General features: G+C 37.5%; 1 protein-coding gene across 1 annotated transcript; it reads left to right on the top strand.

The window, feature by feature from the left end:
- On the top strand, positions 246 to 13,138 carry LOC100513671 (transmembrane protease serine 11B-like protein). Its single transcript, XM_021101397.1, has 10 exons — positions 246 to 458; positions 2,682 to 2,797; positions 4,901 to 5,019; positions 5,116 to 5,183; positions 7,478 to 7,638; positions 8,353 to 8,391; positions 8,906 to 9,080; positions 10,403 to 10,662; positions 11,129 to 11,271; positions 12,271 to 13,138. The coding sequence occupies exons 1-10, from the start codon at positions 451 to 453 to the stop codon at positions 12,430 to 12,432; spliced, it is 1,251 nt and encodes a 416-aa protein (XP_020957056.1). The 5' UTR covers positions 246 to 450; the 3' UTR covers positions 12,433 to 13,138.

Here is a 20,822-nt window from a genome sequence, read left to right as displayed (position 1 = left end):
GAGTAACGCTGTAGCAGAATTATTGTAGAAAAACAATGTCTATGCAAGTCATTTGTCAGAGACTGCTCTGGGGGGTACAGTTGGTTTCACTGGGGAGGAGCCCTGTTTCCTGAAAGGGATGGATAGAATCTGAGTCAGAACACTGATTCACCAATCTGTGCTGGTATTTCTTGGGTGGACCTGTCAGGCAACCAATCCAAGCTATGTCTACTGTCTTTTTCTAAGTATCCAACTCAAAGAGAATTTTCACTTCTTCCTTTAAACCACAGCTGTCATCAACACTTGTTAAACGAGTTTGCTTTTAATTGCTTTCTGCCATCGCACCAGCCCTTAAAACCCAAGTATCATTGTGGTTTTAGTCCATTTACCTGAGAACCTCTGATCAGGACAAAAGGAGTGCAGAAGTTCCTTTACCACTGTTAACATCAACAGCCCTTACATCAGCACACTATGTATAGGTAAGTGCAGATTTGCTTGCCTACTCTCAGACCTAAATGGAATTAACACTGTTTGCCCACCATGACTTCTGCCAAGAGTTGCAGTACAACAATTGAGTTTGGGGGGAATTTCTAATTTTTGCACAGTGTTCTGGAACTTCTGCATGGAGATAACCCTATTACATAGATACATTTGTGTCTGTGATCTGTAGTTTTATTTAGTGATCTGAGGGCTGCTTCAGAAAGGTACCGTGCAGCTTAACATCCTGTGAATGAAAAAATAATATGAAAGTGTGAGAGTTTTAAGATGGAAGGAGGGAAGTAGAGACATAATGTTCTTCTCTCATAACACAAATGTTACATTGCTATTGGTGGGAATGTTGATAATGACTCCCTTGTTTTTAAAATCTTGTGCTTTCTAAAGTGCTTTCATGAATATTGTCTTGAATCTCACAGTACCATTGCTTCATAGGTGTCACTGGTAGAATAATACATAAACCTATGGATTTTTAGCTGTAAAATATTCATGAACTAGACTAGTATAACTATGTATAGACATGTGCTGCTTATTTTTAAATTTTTTATTATAGTTGATTTACAGTGTTCTGTCAATCTCTGCTGTACAGCAAAGTGACCCAGGTATACATATGCATACATTATTTATTCTCATATTATCTTCTGCCATGTCCCATCACAAGCGGATGTATATAGTTCCCTGCTATGAAGCGACTTATACTACTTATTTTTAAAGTAACTAACCAGGATACTTATTATGTTACTTGAACACCAATCATTAATGCCAACCTGTTAAAAACATGCTTAAAGTTCATAAAGAATTTTCATATGCATGCAATATAGCAAAATTAACCTAATTTAAAATATTTAATATTCTAATAACTGAAATGTAAATGTATACCTTACACAAATATTCCTCTAAAAGTACATCTTAAGTCAATATTTGAACCCTCAAGACAATTTTTTTCATAGCATTATATCCATGTAAAAACATGATTATGAAGAGCATGCTCATTCTGATAGAACCCATACTAAGAACATTTTTTTCTTGAACTGAAGTAAATTTTGTTGTATTATTTCTTTTTTATTAAAAATATATTATTCATAACCCTGATATTTTCTTATTAGTGACACCTCTGATCTATTAGTAAAGGAAAGAGTGATCACCCATATTAAAAGTGGAGAGGAAACAGAAGATTGTTTGTTCTCTTTTGTTTTGCCTGTAAGATAGTCATCACCTTTATGCTAGGTGGATAATATTTTCTTTATTTATAGGGCACCTCCTTCTTTTCTTTCATCATTTGACACTTCTGAGAAGTACTAGCCTGAAAGATTTCAAAGGATTAAGCCGTTATTTCTAAGCACTGTTAATTGCCTAGGAAAGGTTCAAGCCCTCATACAGTGAGCAGCTTCTCAGAGGGAAGCATTAATCTGACTGCCCAGGGAGCTTAGAGGGATCTGGACACATGGTTGATTCTGCAGGTGCAATTAAGGAGAACCTAGTTAATCTTTTTGTTGTATGTGTGTGTCTAATGAATGGTTAAGAGGAAGAAAAGAAACACTAAAAGTAGAAGTAATGATTTTAAAAAACCACATTTTATCAATTTCAATTTCTTTGTAGGTTTAGTCCTATAAGATGGAATTTGAAAAGTTTCAGAAGAAAGCTGTGGTTTAGATGCTTGCCAAGGTAGCACTGACAGCTCATGGCCGACTGAGGTGGACACTGCTCTGATCCAATATGACACTTCATATTTGTGTGTTCTATATATATGACAAGGCCATAACAAATAATACAGGATCATGGTCATAGCTTAAAAAATTATGATAAGTTTAGGCATCAAGATACTTCTGAAATACGTCTCTTCTTCTCCCTTCCTCTCCATCCCCATCTGGCAAGATCTTCACTTATTGATACTAACTCTGTCACTACCCATCATTGGTCATGGGAGGGAATTAGATTTTACGTATAGATAACTCGGCACCAGCATGAGACTCCCAAAAACAGTTTCATAGCACAGAACCAGAGAGGTTCAGGCTTCAAGGTAAGTAAGCTCACAAGCTGGACTTCCTTCTGTCCTCTCTCCTGCCCTTCTTTCCTGTTTTTCTGTCCTTTGCTAGTGCTTTGACCAAATTTTGAAGATTTAGGGTGAGCAAGAGGAAAGGCACAAAGATCTGGAATGACTGTGATATTTCCAACATGTCTTTCTTATTCACATCCTTCACCTGCAGACCCGTCGCACCTTCCCGCACATCTCTGCCGCTGTGGATGATCGCCCTCATTGTGTTTGGAGTATTGGCAGTTCTGGGAATAACTATTGGTCTCCTGGTTCATTTTCTGGCAGTAGGTTGGTAAAGAATATATTTTTATTTATTTCACATTAGATATTTTTCTCAATATATGTTGATCTTTCAGCTTAGTGTCTGCTAAGATTAAAGGTTGAAGATTAAAGAGCTAATAGGAAGCTCTGTGAAAGAGATGTCTGTTGACAATAGTTTTAACTATAGGTTGTTCCATTTAAATTGTTTTGTTGAGAGAACTGAAGTTCCAGTATATTTGACTATTTTTTTCTTGAATTGCTCAAAACTTCTAGGTGTAGAAAAATCTTCCTTTGTTTTGCATGGGTATATTCTGGACTACTAGCTCTCCATGGTCAAGTTGGGAGGAAAATTTAGCATATATATATACTTTAGTATGATACACATGTTTTCAACTGTCTCAGTTTCTCTAAACTAAAAACATTAGCAGTTGGGGAAGACATTTGTAATCTACTTGTTTCAAGCTGTTATCTTTTGGTCTTTTTCTGGGCTTAGAGGAAGGAAAATGTAGAAGTGCTTTCACTCAGTCAGCTTTAAACAGAAGTGTTCTCTTAAACTCTATTGCACCCAGAACATTCGTAGCACAAAAACAAACAAGCCCCCAGCCCCAAACCTAAACCATAAAAAACATATGTGTGTGTAAATTATAAGTCTTATTTGCAGAACTAACTATAAGTAATCAAGTCATGGAAAAGTTGAAGACAATTCTTTCTGCCCTGTATCTCTTTCTCAATTCATATTTGCATTTGCCCATATACACACACACATACATGCATACATACACATTCTTTTTCTCATACTATCATCTATCATGTTCTATCCTAAGAGACTGGATATAGCTCCTTGTGCTGTACAAGGACCTACCTCATTGCTTATCCATTCTAAATGTAACAGTTAAATGTCTCAGACATTCCATATTCATTTTATCCACTGGTTCTGAGAAAGTACTCTAGGCAATTGTAACAAAAAACAGTTCATATCCTGCCAATTTATTATTTTACAATGCCTAATTATGGTAATAGGTACAAATATTTAGAAATCTAAATAAAGAGCTAAAGGATGCATTGTGGACACTGAATTACAAAAAATAAATTTGAACAGCTTCAAGGTCTATTTTTTGCTTCTTATAGTAAAACCCAATACACTACATTTGCAAAGTTTGATCTCTAAGGTAAATGATCCATGAAGCACAGACAAGCTATCTAGATAAAAATGTTCATTCACAAATTATTATTTATAAACACATTTTCAGCATTTTGTTTACAAATTTCCAACTTCTTTTTCTATCACCTTTCTCACTATAAAATATTTTCAGCACATTTATAATGATAAATCATATTTTAATTATAGTGCCTCCCATCTCTGCAATCATATAGAACTTGTGGTTAAACAACCTTATCATTTAGTTATATCATTATTGGTATCTCGTGTAATTATTTTATCCATATTAAGCCTGTCTCTTCTATAAGGCAGACTTCAAAGGCAATAATCATACTGCAAAACATTTATTTAGTGCTTACTATATGCTAGGCACTACTCTACAATGTCAAGCATATTCCTAGATGCTTAATATCTATCACATATTAGGGATAAGATATATTACATATCAAACAGCTTAGTATCAATGAAAATTTAAGAAGGAAATGTAATGGATTAGATATGGGCTTCATATACAGATCAAATATTTAATCTTGACGCTTTTTATTAGCTGAGTGATAGGTAAATTATTGAATATCTTTGATACCACATTTCTCTTGAAAAATGGGTATACTTCATACGTTTTTATAAATTATCTTTACATAGTATATAGTTAATAAATGGTAACTATTTTTATTTGTAGTCTGATAACTATCCTAGACTAAAATATCTTTTATAATATGCCCTATTTGTCTCAATCAAAATGTTCTTCTTCTTTCTGATCTTTGCCTGATATATATCAGCTCCATTACTGGTCTTATAAATACTTCCCACCATGCCCAGCTATCTAATCAACTGTGGCAGAAAGATTCACAGGGTTTATCAGTAGCAAATATAAGCACAGTATTTACTAGTTGGTATTACTATGTAATCTATAGCTGAATTTGAAAAACATTTCACTTAAATAATTATTGGATCATTTCTTTATTTCACAGAAAACACGACCTACTATTACATGGGTAGTTTTAATGTGCTGGATATTCCATATAATAGAAATTATGAAAGGGAGACATCACCAGAAAATAACTATCTTAGCAAAATTCTTGAGACTAAGGTAAATTACTATTTCCTCATATTTATTTCATTGTTAGTTCTCTGAAACAAAAATGTTATTGAAATTTGGTGTCTGACTCTATGTTCTCTTTAACAGATGACTGATGCATTTCAGAGTTCTAGCATTTATAGACAATATATCAATTCCCAAGTCATCACACTAGTGTAAGTAACTAACGACAGAAAAGATAACAACCTATCATAAACACCATTAGATTTCAAGTAAGAAGTGAGAGTTTCGCTCTGTTCTCTGCACTTGGGTTTGCTGCAACATGGACTACCTGAGGTGGCCCTAGAATAGGAGTTAGATGACCTGAGCCCAGCCTTTGCTACTTAGTATCCTTAGAGTCTTGGGCAAGTCACTGTATCACTTTGAGTCTGCTTCCCTGCCTGTGACATACTGATAATAACACCTACACTGCCTCCCTCATAAAACTGTACTCAAGAGCAAAGAAGATAATGTATAAGGAAATGTTGGCAAATAAGCACACTTCCAATGAAGGCAGTTATTGCCTTTACCTTCATCAATGCCTCCTGACAATACTGTCCTTCCTCTGCTCCTGGAACTCATGGGGCAGAGGGGGACTCCTGGAAATGGAGAATAGATCAAGACCTCAATTAGAATTGACCCTGGGACTTGATTTTAGTATTGGAAAGAAAGGCTAAAACTAAATATGTATCTCTCAAAGATAATGGCAACCACCCAAAGGCTTTTGCTTAGTTTTCCCACACATGTAACTTCAGATATCTCTAAAAAAGTGTGCACACATTGGAAAGAATGGAGATACTACAGATAGAGGTTTTCCTTTTGGCACACCTTGCTAGCCTAATCAAACCTGGATGAGCTGAGTGCTAACTAGAAATGATTATCGATTTATGTGCCAGAAGGTAATCTTCGGATAGAAAGATCCAAAGCATAATAAAGCCACTTTAGGAACTGGCTCCAAGCTGCCTGACAATTCCTACACATCCGTCAGCCAGCCTCTTGGGTTGCACATCTACTTCTCAATCTCACAGTCTCAACACTACAGTCAGATTAACCTTCCTCAAGCATGGGGTTTTTCAACAACTTCTCTTTACCCACTGACTAGCATTAAAATCTTCCTCCACCTGAACCCAGTCTCCTAGACACAGCTGTCACTGGCCGATTGAGCATAAAGAGACAGAATACATAGTGTAAAGAGCCTGCGTTAGGAAGTCAATTATACTGAATCTGGATCCTGGTTTAGTAGCTGTATAATCCTGAGGACATCAGGCAGCCTCTCAGAGCCTCAATTTTTCCTTGTCCATAAAATGAAGATAATGACACCAAAGCTGCAGGGTTGCTGTGGAGACTTAGTGTGATTAAAAAAATGTGATAACATAGTGCCTGGAACACAGCAGTTACTCAAGAAATGCTGATTAATATTATTGTAATCTAGTTATTCTGGAGTACTATTCCTCCTTTTCTCTCCATGATAAATTTTGTTTGATAATGAAGTAGCAATGAAAATATTCTAAGGTTGGGAGTTCCCATTGTGGTGCAGCAGAAATGAATCCGACTAGTATCCATGAGCATGTGGGTTTGATCCCTGGCTTTCTCAGTGGGTTAAGGATCTAGCATTGCTGTGAGCTGTGGTGTAGGCTAGCAGCTGTGGCTCTGATTCAACCCCTAGCCTGGGAACTTGCATATGCTGCTGGTGCAGCCCTAAAAGGCAAAAAAGCAAAAAAAAAAAAAAAAAAAAAAACACAAAAAGACAAAAAAACAAAAACTAAGGTCCAGAGTGTATGTCGCCTCTTCCATGAAAAGTTCTCTGATCCCTTAAATATGACTTGTATTTGCTCTATTTGCAGATAATATAAATATTGTATTACTTTGCCCTATTTATTATAGTCATTTGTATACATGTCCTATCTCTCCTAGAAATCTGGAAATTTCTTGAGTGGGAACCATGTTACAGTCACCGTTGCATCACCCAATAGTACATAGCTCAGTCACTTGACTGCAGCTGTTGTTCAATAAATGACTGATGAATATCTGAATAAAGTATCTTAGTTCTTATGTGATACTTCTATCCCAAGCCCCAAGCCTTCCTTATTATTATTATTATTATTATTTTATTTTATTTTTTTTTTTGGCCACACACACAGCATGTGGAAGTTCCTGGGCCAGGGATTAAACCCATGTCACAGCAGTGACCTGAGTCGCTGCGGTGACAATGCTGGATCCTTAACCTGCAACACCATATGGGAACTCCAGGCCTTTCCTATTTTTTGGTTGTGTAGAATTATTGTCCTCTAAATGGAACAGTCATATGCATACTGTCACTAAGTAAGTGTAGGCAGATGGGTAATCCTGTGATTAACTTAAAGAGAAGGCACTGCCCAAGCCCACAGATGTGTAGAAGAAATAAGGATATGAAAGACCAGGGAATAAAGACAAAAATATTTTCTTCATCAAACTTTTATCGTGTTTTTAGTCCTAATGACAACAGTGTGACAGCACATATATGGCTGGTATTCAAGGCTCATAGATCAGTGAAAGAAGACACAAGAAGAAGAATTGAAAATATCTTACGTCAAATGCTGAGGAACCACTCAGGATCCTTGACTACAGATCCTGATTCTCTCAGACTCCATGGTAAGCTTATGTATTAGAAGAAAGGAGTGTTACTGTCTTCTTTTTATCCCTAACATATATCACAAGCATCAGGCACAAAGCTGATTCTCAGTGTTTAAGTGAATGAATGATTGTTTTACATCATAGCAATAATCTATATACTTCATACATTTAAATCATAGTAATGCCACACCTTAAAATTGGTTCTGAGGGAAAAAAATCTACTTCTTATTCTAAATCAAATAGTAAGATCTTAAACAATCCTTAAAAGTGATTATGTATTTTGGCATTCTTTTCATGATTTCTTATAATTTTCAAAAATGGAATAGAATCTGCTATTACAAACAGGTTAATTTTTAAGTTATTTTTGCATAATAACAGATATCAGGCTTACCTCTGGCTTTTCCTCTTCTTCAAAGCAAAGATACTATCAATTTACCACTTTAGATGATATGGAATACAATCCAGTTTAATAAAATTTTTCTTACATGGAACTATGAAGATGGTATTTTCCAATTATACATTCATATATAGTAAAATAATAATTCAAATAAATCAATATTATCTCCTTTCTATTGACATTTTATCCTGAGATTCAAAATTATTCCTATTTCTCTCTGGACTTACCATCCCTACTTCCAGGGCAGAGCCAATGAAATAAAATGATAGGTCCAGAGAGAAATAATTTTGAATGCCAGGTATTAAATTTACTATGGACTTTTTCTTCTATTTCAGAAATCAGTAAGGTTCATGCTGAAAAGATTATCAACAACCGTAAGTAGATACCTAATTAAATGTATGTGGTGATCTAAAAACATACTGGTCAAGATTTGTTACTCTTGGACAGGCACAGTTCTAATTGCTTTACATATAACTCATTTAATCTCACAATAATCCTAGATAGGTATTATTATTACATAATTTTAGAGATAGGAAAACTGAAACACAAAGAAGTGAAATAATTTCCCAATTCATTAGCTTGTAAGTGATGGGACCAGAATTCAAACCCAGGAGTCTGGTGGCCTAGCCCAAGGACTTAATTGTGACTTATCTCCCTTGGATAGCTTTCATATTCTCCAAGTGTTGCAGTGTCTTGGAGGTACCATGCTGGGTGTGGAGGTGATCCAGTGGCTGCTAGTCTGTCTTGTGCAGATTATATTCTGTTCCTTCAGTGAGACATATTGCCACATAGAACCATCCAAGAGTAACTCAGCTCACTCTTGGCTTTGCGATCAAACAAACAGTGTCTTCCTGTTTTTCATAGAATAAAACTGATGCTTTCTGACAGGCTGTGGGAGGCGACCAAGGATGTCAGCCACCTATGACAGAATCAAGGGGGGTTCCACTGCTCAGGAAGGAGAGTGGCCGTGGCAAGCAAGTCTCAAAAAGAATGGCCGACACTACTGTGGGGCATCTTTGATCAGTGAAAGATACCTGGTGACTGCAGCTCACTGCTTTCAAAAGTAAGTTCCTCATGTTGCCCAAGGCTGGGGAGACTAAAGTTTGTATACCTGTCATCACAGTGTGATCATCAACAGCATTCATTCCCTTTCACTCTCAAGCGTCCTGGTTTGAAAAATAAATTACATGATAACACAATCTGAGGCTTTACTATCTTATCAGTAAGGATGGGGAAAGTTTTGTTTTTTGTTTTTTGTTTTTTTTTGCTTTTTAGGGCTATACCTGCAGCATATGGAAATTCCCAGGCTAGAGGTCAAATCAGAGCTGCAGCTGCCGGCCTACCCCACAGCCACAGCCACACTGGATCTGACTTACACCATAGCTCATGGCAACACGGGATCCTTAACCAATTGAGTGAGGTCAGGGATCGAACCCACGTCCATGGATAAAGGTTGGGTTTGCTACCGCTGAGCTACATTGGGAACTCTCGGGAAAAGTCATTCTTGATATTTTATTCTCATGTGATTTCGTCTCTCACGACTTTATTCTCCAGACATCCCAAACAACTGGTAGTTGCTAAGACACATCATCCTGTTTCATACTGCCTTCCCGCTCGGCACCTGCCTGTCTTCCTCTCCTTGTCTTTTAGGCAAATATGACTCACCTAGAGAGCCTCATCAGAAATGCTGCTTTTCCTAAGAAATCTTCTCTCCTTAGAGTACACAGATTTAAATCCTCTTGTTTTGTGGTCCCACTAATTACACACACAACCATTTAAGCATTTCTAACTGCCTGCATTTATGCCCATATTTCATTAGATTTAAATTTCTTGATGACATGGACTGTTTATTTTTATGCCTACATCCTAACTGCCTTATCTAGGAGGGACTCAAGATTTTTAAAGAGAATTAAAATGAATTAAAATATCAGAAGTTGGAGTTCCCATTGTGGCTCAGTGGTTAACGAATCTGACTAAGAACCATGAGGTTGCAGGTTCGATCCCTGGCCTTGTCAGTGGGTTAAGGATTTGGTGTTGCCGTGAGCTGTGGTGTAGGTCGCAGAGGTGGCTTGGATCCTGCGTTGCTGTGGCTATGGTGTAAGCCGGCGGCTACAGCTCCTATTGGACCCCTAGCCTGGGAACCTCCATATGCCAAGGGTGTGACCCTAAAAAGACAAAGAGACCAATTTATATATAAATGATATTTCCTTGCTTTATAATCCACCAGCAGTGAGAAAAATCTGACATATTCTGATATATTTTCTCACTGCTGGTGGATTATAAAGCAAGGAAATATCATTTATGTCATGAAAAGACCATAATAGATGCAAGCTCTATCCCATTACTCTGAAATAAATACAAAATACATGATTTATGTTTCTTTAGGACAAAAGATCCAAGAAACTATACTGTCAGCTTTGGCACCAAAGTAAGCCCTCCCTATATGCAACATTATATTCAACAAATTATTATTCATGAAGACTACGTCAGGGGTGAACATCACGATGATATTGCAGTTATAATGCTTACTGAAAAAGTTTTATTTAAGAAGGATGTACATCCAGTTTGTCTTCCTGAAGCCACACAGATTTTTCCACCAGGTGAAGGTGTTGTCGTCACAGGATGGGGAGCACTTGCACACAATGGTAAGTCTAGGGAAAACTTAACATATAAGGTACAGAAGCAACAGGAAAAATTAGTGATTTAGGTACAGAATGAAAGGCACTGTTTACCTCCAGACGCCCAGTACTCCCAGGAAATCACTTAGGGAATGGTGCATAAGAAGTCAGGACTTTGCAAACTGCTTTCGTGTGAAATATTCCAAGGAGATCAGTTTGGTTACAGAAATTCCTTAACCTGGAGAACCTAATTGAGAAGGTCCTGATTCAAAGATGTAAGAAGAGATAAGGACATAGAAAGGCAGCATTAGAGAGATGTTTCAAATTATTCTTTGAACATTTCTTTTTCTTTGGTTTGAGTGAGGGAACTGGGCAGGCTCTTTTAAGAATAGGCAAGAGTCAAATTCAGTCTTATGCACAAAGGACAAAACAAATTTTCCATCCTGCTCTGTTACTGAGCAGCTCTTTTGCTGATAATGTTTACTTCTGTTAGGTGAATACCCACTGCTACTTCAGAAAGCACCTGTGAAGATTATTGATACGAACACCTGCAATGCTGAAGAAGCATATAATGGTATGGTCAAAGACACAATGCTATGTGCTGGGTACCTAGAAGGAAATATCGATGCCTGCCAGGTAAGTCTGGACATTATTCCCATCAACCACAGAGTCTATAAGTTACTGCTATTATTTTATATAAATTGTCAATATGGAAATAATTCTATGTTCCAATTAGTTTACTCTTTTACAGTTCTGTCGAACTCCCTCACAGCTCTGGCACTAAAGTAACTCTCCCCTACATGTGTTCATAAGTATTTAATAAACACATGTTGGACTTAGTCTGAGTCAAGCCCTGATTGAGGTCCTATACAAATTTTAATCCATTTAATCCTCACTGCAACCTTGTGAGTTAGGTGCGATCACTACTACTATTTTACAGATGAGGAAAGTGAGGTAAAATCATTTGCAGGTCACCCAGCTAGTATGTGGGAGATCTGGCATTAAACCAAGTTAATCCAGCAGCACAGTCCATACTCTGAGCCATATTTCAATAAAGCCTCAGTCTCAGAAATGCTTAAATTACATCTGGCCTATTTCTTTTACTTTCTTAACCACCCTATGGCTATGGTTTTATTACTTTTCACAGATACAAAGCCTGATATTCCAGTATATCTGTAATATATGTCTCCCAAAGCATTTTCATAGAACTCATGAGTTCATGCCTTCAAGGTTCCAGGTAACTCCAAAGAGCCCCAGAGAATACCGTCTGGTCAGTCCACTGCTGAGGTTAAGGGTGATGCAGGGATCTCAATCATGCATGTTACCATGGACTTTATAAATCTTGACTCACAAACTTCCATTGGGGTTTATCACTGTGCATAAGTAAAGTATCTAGAAGTAAATTTTTTTTTTTTTAGAGACACACCTACAGCATATGGAGGTTCCCAGGCTAGGGGTTGAATCAGAGCTATAGCTGCTGGCCTACACCACAGCCACAGCAACGCAGGATCCACTGAGCGGGGCCAGGGATTGAACCTGCATCCTCATGGATACTAGTCCAGTTCGTTAACCGATGAGCCACAATGGGAACCCCTGGAAGTAAATTCTTATAATGATAAATATTCTTTTATTTAGGGTGACTCTGGAGGACCACTAGTTCATCCCAATTCTCGAAATATTTGGTACCTTGTTGGCATAGTGAGCTGGGGAGAAGAATGTGGTGAAGTCAATAAGCCGGGCGTCTATATACGAGTGACCTCCTTCCGCCACTGGATTGCCTCTAAGACTGGTGTCTAAGAGAAGAGGACCTTGTAGCCACTGTCTTCTGTCATTTTGGCCTGTTACTCTAAGCATTTTAAATCAGTGTGTATAATGTCTGTTTTGAGAGATTTTTGGTCATGTGGGGATATTTATGAGCCTTGATTTTAAGCTCACACTGAAAGGCAAAACAAGAAATCTCAAGTTTAGCTGAGAAAAAGTCTAAGAAAGTGTTCCCATAAAAAATGTGCAATTACTATCTGTCTTCTATTTCATGCACCCACACCATGGTTATCTCAGCACAGCATAAAGTTCTTGGTTTCTGGTCATCCAGACTTTCTAGAATCATGAAAGTATGGCCTTGTTCATTGTGAGTTAGCAAGCAGCACAGAGAGACTAGAACCAATACCTTCTGAGGACTGGGCTGGGAACACGCTGTATCGGCCCACATTTCATGGATTTTATGACAAGGATAGAGTTGTGAACTAAATCTGATCTGAATTTAGGCACTGACTTAGAGTCTTCTACTTGTAGTAGCGTCTTGCTAACTCTTGTAATCACTGTGAAAGAATTTCACTGTCAGCAAAATGAGACAAGACAACACCTCTTTTATTTACAGACACCAGACACACTAATTCTGCAGTGTTGATACAGATTTCTACAGACATTCTTCATTTGTGACATACACTAAAAAATAGCTATGAACTAGGAAAATGTATTTTAATTAAAACAAATTTAAAAGTAAGCTATTTTTGTTGAATACAACAATTTTCTTTTTTTTTTTCAGTTTGTTTTTATTTTCTTGAGTCTTTTACAAATGGTTTTTTCTCTTTTCTTCTGCTGTTATTTTTTCCACTTGATCACATCTTGGGAGAGGGCTCCAGCATGGTTAGGAAGCCACCTCAAGGGTGAGGCAGTGGCTCTGGGAGTCCGGAGGGAAGCAATGGGTAGGTCCCTCAAAGACTGCTCCAATAACATCTGAGGATGACGCCTGCCCGGCCATGTCAAGGTTGAGGCCTGAAAGCCTGTGGACTTTGGTCAGGTGGCTGTACATCGTCTGGATGAGTGGTGGCTCTGGGTCTAGGGAGTGGCTCTCCAGGAAGCCACAGAGGTGGCAGGCAGCACTCTCTGTGCCTCATCTCCCAGGCCAAGGCAATTTGCGTGGCAGGCAGATGTGGGGATGGTTTCTGGACTTCCCAGAAAGGGGCTTAGTCATAGCACAGGTTTTGGATCTTCAGGAAATGCAGGGTAACTGTGTACTTTTCCCAGGCCCACGAGCAGAGGAAGCCATCCAGCAGTCCCCCATGGGAATGGAGGCCAGGGGGCGGGGGGCAGGGGTGGTGAGCGAGTCCACAGGAGCAGCCTGACTAGGCGCCCATGGTGGCCTCTATTTGGAGGAGTGAGTTTACCTGATCTAGGGGCTTGTGGTTCATTGTTGGCTAGGTGTTAACCACACACACAAACTGGTATTAGCAGGTCTCTGAAACAGATGATGAAATGGCTGAAAAGATGGTTCCAGAAGCTGCAGCTGGAGACTGAGGAGGGAGCTAAGGGTGTCTGGAGCCTGGCACAGGGCAGTTCCAACCCAACAAAAGACAGAGCCATGCCCTGTGCCTCTAGCTGGCTGTTCTGAATGTACTTCAGTTGTATTCTATTTAATTATGTAAACTAGTAATTTTAGAAAAAAGAACTACTGTTTGGTCCTTTTATCCATAAAATTATTCCCGGAGAGTAGGTTCTTATCTCATTACAGAAGGAATTCAGAGATGAGACATAGAGGTGAGAAAGCAAAGTGAAGACTTATTAAGTGCGCACACACTCTCAGGAGGAGAGCAGGAGGTCCAGTGGATGGCTGCCTGAGTTCCTTGGCAGGCAGGTCATCCAGGGTGTAAATCAAAGAGCGGTGTGTCCTTTGAGGAGGGAGGGGTTTGGGGTCATACTTCCTGCTCACAGATCCACAGAGGAGTGGATAAAGAAGATGTGGTACATATACACAATGGAACATTACTCAGCCATTAAAAGAAAGAAAGAATGGCATTTGCAGCAACATGGATGGACCTAGAAATTATGCTAAATGAAGTTAGTCAGACAGTGCGACACCAATATCATATGCTATCACTTATAGGTGGAATCTAAAAAAAGGACACGATGAACTCCTTTGCAGAACTTCTTTGCATACTGACTCACAGAAAACTTATGGTTTCCAAATGAGACAGGTTGGGGCCAGGGGAATAGGCTGGCGCTTTGGGATGGAAATGATATAAAACTGGGTTGCGATGATTGTTATACAACTATAAATGTAATAAAATTCATTGAATAATTAAAAAACAGTGTTTTTAAAATTCTTTCTGTCGTATATAATCCAGTTTCCTAAAATGTTCAAAGACCAACAACTTCTAGGAAGTTTCAGCATGTTCAATTCTAGTTGTTAACTGCCTTGATTATTTAACCCATTTACTCATAATTACCGTAAAGATTACAATATCATCATTATCGTTGTAAATGAAATAATAAAGCTTAACATTCCCTGAGTCCTTACTATGTGTCAGGCACAATTCTAATAACTTTATAGGCATTGTTTCAACTAATCCATACATCCTACAAAACATACCACAATTATCCTAATATTACAGGTCAGGAAACCGAGACACAAAGAGGTTAACAACCTCGTTCAAAGACTCAGAATGACGTCCATTGTATATCATTCTGCCATCAGAAAAGGTCATAATAAGCAAGTGACTTTGACCAGAGGTATTAACAGTTCACCTTTTTGTGTGCCTTTTTATACAGTGTAACCTCTGACAACTGTTCCCCTATGAGCAGTCTAAGAAAGAGGAGGAATAACAAAAGCAGTAAATCGACTTTCTTCCAAGAGGGTTAAAAAAGGATTTAAGTAGAGATTAGATCCCTACTCATCTAGATGGGGGCACGAGGGATTCAAAGACTTGGCTTTTGAAGTGGCGGTAGAATCAGAAGTGGGAAAGAGTGATACACAGTATCAAGTGAACACTAAGATTTTTATCAATTCTCTAATTCTATGTTTCTGAGCTTTCAGATGCAGTGTCCATAACAGATGAACTATTCGACATGAACTTTTGCCAGAACTCTATCTTGGACTTAGAATCTTTTTCGCTCCCGTCTGTTAATGATGAAATTTTATTAATGTGGAACGGGAAACTTCATTTTTTGTAAAAAAAAAGTCATTTTATTCCAAATAAACGTGCACCTCTTTTTTTAATGCAAAATGAAAAGAGCTTTGTGGAGCCTAATTGATCATTAATTTCAACATTTAAGTACATATTACTTATATTAATTAAGTCCCTATTTTATTGAATATACTTATATATTATATATTATACTTTGTTAATGTCAAAATTTGTAATTAGAAGTAACAATGCAGATGCAGTTGTTTGTATATATAAAATTTTACTATTTAAAAAAACCAAGGACTGTCAATTAGCATCGTTTCTACTTATACACTATTCAAAAAAATCAAAAATTCTGTGGATGTTTTTTAAATGATAGAGTATACCATAAGCACAATGTTACAATTCAAAATATATTCTGCTTAATTATAATTGGTAATTTGAGAAAAAGAAGAACTACTAATTTAGTTCCTTTATCCATGAAATGATAGTTTAAAATTCACTTCCTGACAGTCTTGATATCATTATGCTAAGAACAGCCCAAAATTTGGCACAGGTAGTTTTGATTAGAAACAGTTATCTTACATACTTCATATAAATTAATTAAGTGTGCATAATATGCATGAAGTTAATGCATAATAAAAATGAAGTTTCAAACATAAGGTTTGGAACATTTATGGCAATGTATATTAGGTATTACACATATTAAAATTTTATACATTAAAAATCTGAGGTTAAAAGAAAACAAGGATTACTTGAAAGAGTTATTCAAGGTATTCATTCAGTTTGTTTCAGAAGAAACCAGACTTCAGAGAACTCTGTGTCTGCCACATCTGGACACTTGATATCCAGGCAATAATTGCCACACTTTTTCTAAGTTCTGGGAAGGATACTTTTCCTGTACTGGATTATTGCTGGTGATTTTCTCTTTTGGAGCTGTCTTAACCATTTATACTTGCTTCTCTCTCCTTCTTTGGTCTTATTGTATTCATTAGACCTTTGACAATGTCCTCAGTGGGGGTGGTAGGTTCTGCAATAAATTTTCCTATAAAACCAGTATCCGGGTCCAGTTACTTTTCTACTAGACTTTTTTTCTTGGAGACTTGTCTTTTCAGGTTTTAGTTGCATATTTTTCTTTCTTTAATCATTCATCCTCAGCCACAAGACTATCCGTAGGCTTCTCTAGATTGGCTAATATGTTTACTGGATTTGTTAGTTTTCTCTTTTATGATTCTATGATATCCTTTGAGGCTTTGCTTCCAAACAGTGGACTTTTTGGTTCACTCATTTTTTCAAAAAGTGTTAGATCCTGTCAAAAACAAAAGGCAAGAACAAAAAATTTGAATTTGTGGTACATGTTTCTCTCAGAAAAGGCCACTCTTCTGGGAAAGAAGAGGACTTGAGGCTTCAGTGTCCTCAGAAGAGGGGGCTGGTGAAGGCTGAAGATGAGTTCTTGCCCAGGTTCTGCTGGGCTGGCTTTCTTTCTTTTTTTTTCTTGCTTTTCTTTTCCTAACTCCCCTAAATGAGTAGTAGCCATTTCATGAGGTTATCCAATTTCTGTTATAAATAAACTTGCTTGGTCTGTTAGCTTCACAGTTTCAAAAAGATATTGCCATTTTATAATACTAAGTACCTTCTTAGTATTTCCTGTTGACTACAAATTTGTATGTTTTCTACTATTGACGAACATGTTGAAAGGGTCCTTCCATTACTCTTTGTAGTGTCTTGGTGAATATCAGCCTAGGAGCAAGGGCAGTAGTGACCAAGCACAGTAAGTGGCTTTAGGGAAGCTCAATCAGGCTACTCTAAGGCCCTCTCTCCTGCACCTGGGGACCCAGAATACTGAGAATTTTGCTACTTTCTCTGGAGACAGCATTTATTCTGAAAAGAGATTGAAGAACTTACTATCAATGAGTTTCAGGAAGCCTGTGGGCTTGAGGGTGTTCAGCTCTACTATAAATTCTTTCTCTGCACTCTTATAGTCAGCTTACTATGCTAGCTCTGCTAGGTCTGTATCCTTGATCCTAAATTATTTATAGCAGTGGTTCTCAATCTTTGAGCTCTTAGGATCCATTTACATTCTTCAAAATTATTAAGAACCCCAATGGGCTTTTGTTTATATAGGCTATATCTACTGACAGTTATCATATTTAAAGTTAAAACTGAAAAATATTTAAGGAGTTCCCGTCGTGGGGCAGTGGTTAACGAATCCGACTAGGAACCATGAGGTTGCGGGTTCGGTCCCTGCCCTTGCTCAGTGGGTTAATGATCAGGCGTTGCCGTGAGCTGTGGTGTAGGTTGCAGACGCGGCTCGGATCCTGCGTTGCTGTGGCTCTGGCGTAGGCTGGCGGCCACAGCTCCGATTAGACCCCTAGCCTGGGAACCTCCATATGCCGCGGGAGCGGCCCAAGAAATAGCAAAAAGACAAAAAAAAAAAGAAAAGAAAAATATTTAAAATATTTACTCCACTTAAAATAACAATAATAAAATCATTACATATTAATATAACAGAATTTTTGCTTTAAAACTAGTTATATTTTCCAATACAAACTGAGAAAAATGGCATTGTTTACAGTTTCGCAAATGTCTTTTAACACACAGCTTAATAGACGATAGTTGGATTCTTATATCTTCTGTTTTCATTCTACTGTTTTGGTTAAAACATGTGAGGAAAATCTGCCATTTACACAGGTATGTAGTCAAAAAAGAGAGGAATAAGCTATGAATATCTCTAGATATTCTCCTTTGAAAATGGTAGTTTCTTCTCATACAGAATTTAACCCTATAAATGACATTTCTGAGCTGTTATATTAAAATCCAAGAGAATACCTTGCATTTTTAATGAAACTTTTATCCATACATGATTTTGTTTTAGCATGTTTTGGTCATTTTGAGTCATTCAGATATTCCAAATATAAATAGTTTTCATTATGTAATATCAAAAAAATCATATTCATCAATATCAAAACTGATCTCATCATAAAGTCTTTAATTATCCGAGGGCTAAAAAGCTCACAGAGGCACATATAAATATACTGAAATTCTAATTTTTCACAATAAATATTAAATTTTATCACTAGCAATAAATATCAGTTGTTTTCCTTGTGATAGGTATACTTTATTCATCTTCAGGAGAACATGTGCCAAATAAGATCCTAAATAACCATCATTTTCAGTTATTCTTCTCAAATAAATGCTGTTCCATGACAAAAGTGGTGAGTTCAGCTTGCAAACTGTACAACTGCTCAAGTGCTTTTATTTAAGGTAATTGTTTTAATTCAGTATGCAGCAAACGTGCTTATCTGTACCTCTCGTTTTGTCGTTCAGAATATTACAAAGACAGGTACTCAACGTCAAGATTATACACAATTTGTAATCTTTAATGTTTCATTCAGGGCATTCCTGATGAAACTTGGTAATTTTTTTCCCTTGTGAATGTGCAGCAGTGAAAAATACAGTGATAAAATGACTCCTGGTATAGTCTTGATTCCACTACCTTCATTTGCTAAGGTGCTAGCAGTTTCAGCTGCTATTGCTTTTACACCGTTGGCTTCATTTCATGAACCTCTTGAAATGAGACCAGCAGACCACACCTTTAAAACCACTGATCTATGCTAACTGTTCTAAAGGAAAGTGTACATAAATAATACCCCAAACAATCTTATCAATCCATAAATAACCAAGAATCACTAATCTATGTACTCATTTATGACAGGAACATGTAGAAAAGGCAACTAACCCAGAAAGGAGGCTGAGGGAAACCAAAGACTTCTCAGAGGAAGTGCCCTGAGATAAGTCCTATAAGATGAGCAAGAGGAATCCAGGAAAAGATTTCCTGGCAAAGGGGTGGAGGTGCTTGGGGATGGCATCCAAAACAGAGAAAACACACTGTCAAACACTGTGACTGATAGAGCATCATGCATTAGTCAGGACAGGCTAGATTATATTGTGCTAATGCATACCTAAATCTCCAGAGTTTAACACATCAGAATTTATTTCTTCCTAATGGACTATTACCAATAGGATGACTCTCCAAAGCAGCAGGATCATCAGCCCAGGCTGTTTCTGTCTTCTGGCTTTGCTGTGTGAAACATGTGACCTCCAAAATCTATGGCAAAGGAGGAGAAAGCTGCTAATAGCTCCACCAACAGAACTGGACATATATCTACCAGTGCTCCTAGACCATTAGCCATAACCCCTCAAATGGCTCCTCCTAACTTTAAGGGGCTGAGAAATGTGAAAAAGCACTTAGATATGTGCAGAACCATCCATTCCTCTGGCCTAACCTAGGTCCTCAAAACAGACCCCTAGCACAAATTTTTCCTGCTGTCAGGAAGAGGTCATTAATGAGAGTAAAGAGTTAAGGACTCTGTTACAGCCAACCAGAATGATGATTCCTAGGGAGATTCACAATGAAGTTTCAGCCCAAAAAGGAGCAGAAGTAGAGGCGAGGAGCTCAGATAACAAGCAAGAGATTCTTTACAGTATAAAGATCAAAATCTCAGTCTGGTACTGAAGAGCGAATCTTTTTCTTTAAGTAAGTAAAAAGGAAAGAGAAAACAGATGCTATGTAAAGAGAAGTCTAGATTTACACAAATTTATATTATAATTCTAGGAGAAAAAAGGTATATAAAACTACTGTGTAATTTGTCTCTATTGTGTAAAATATGAATACAAAAGACTAAAAGAAAATACAGGATGATTTCAACAGTTAATTCTGGTGATATTTATATCTTCCATAATGAACATGGTTACTTACTTTATAATCAAAGGAAAAACTTAAGCTTCATTAAAAATGACAATCTAAATGATAAATGTTCTATAATTCATAAGTATGATACTGAGATTAGATAGTCATTGCTATGGTGAACATATTTCCCCTCACCTTAAGTTGGGATGTGTGGCTTGATATAAAATTTGACAAGATTTAACTTTTCTTTTTTTTAATGGCTACACCTGCATCTGTGGAAGTTCCCGGGCTAGGGGCTGAATTGGAGCTTCGGCTGAGGCCTGTGCCACAGCCACAGCAATACCAGATCTGAGCCACATCTGCAGCTTGTGGCAATGATGGCTCCTTAACCCACTGAGTGAGGCCAGGGATTGAACCCACATCCTCATAGAGATAACGGGCAGGTACTTAACCTGCTAAGCCACAACAGGAACACTCAAGACTGAAAATTTTGCATCAGTCTTGGAAAATCACATGGTTTGCAGAGCCTCAAAGAACTAAACAAGCTGTAATTATGTTTCTTTTTTTTTTAGGGCCACATCCACGGCATATGG

The sequence above is a fragment of the Sus scrofa genome, chromosome 8, assembly GCF_000003025.6.
Source record: "Sus scrofa isolate TJ Tabasco breed Duroc chromosome 8, Sscrofa11.1, whole genome shotgun sequence".
Taxonomy (NCBI): domain Eukaryota; kingdom Metazoa; phylum Chordata; class Mammalia; order Artiodactyla; family Suidae; genus Sus; species Sus scrofa.
This window is presented reverse-complemented; position numbering and strand designations above follow the sequence as displayed.

What these genes read in the sequence shown, in the direction of transcription:
- LOC100513671 (XM_021101397.1), top strand. An exon ending in GGTTCATTTTCTGGCAGTAG is followed by an intron (nt 2,798 to 4,900) that starts GTTGGTAAAGAA and finishes TTTATTTCACAG; the next exon opens with AAAACACGACCTACTATTAC. An exon ending in TGAAAAGATTATCAACAACC is followed by an intron (nt 8,392 to 8,905) that starts GTAAGTAGATAC and finishes GCTTTCTGACAG; the next exon opens with GCTGTGGGAGGCGACCAAGG.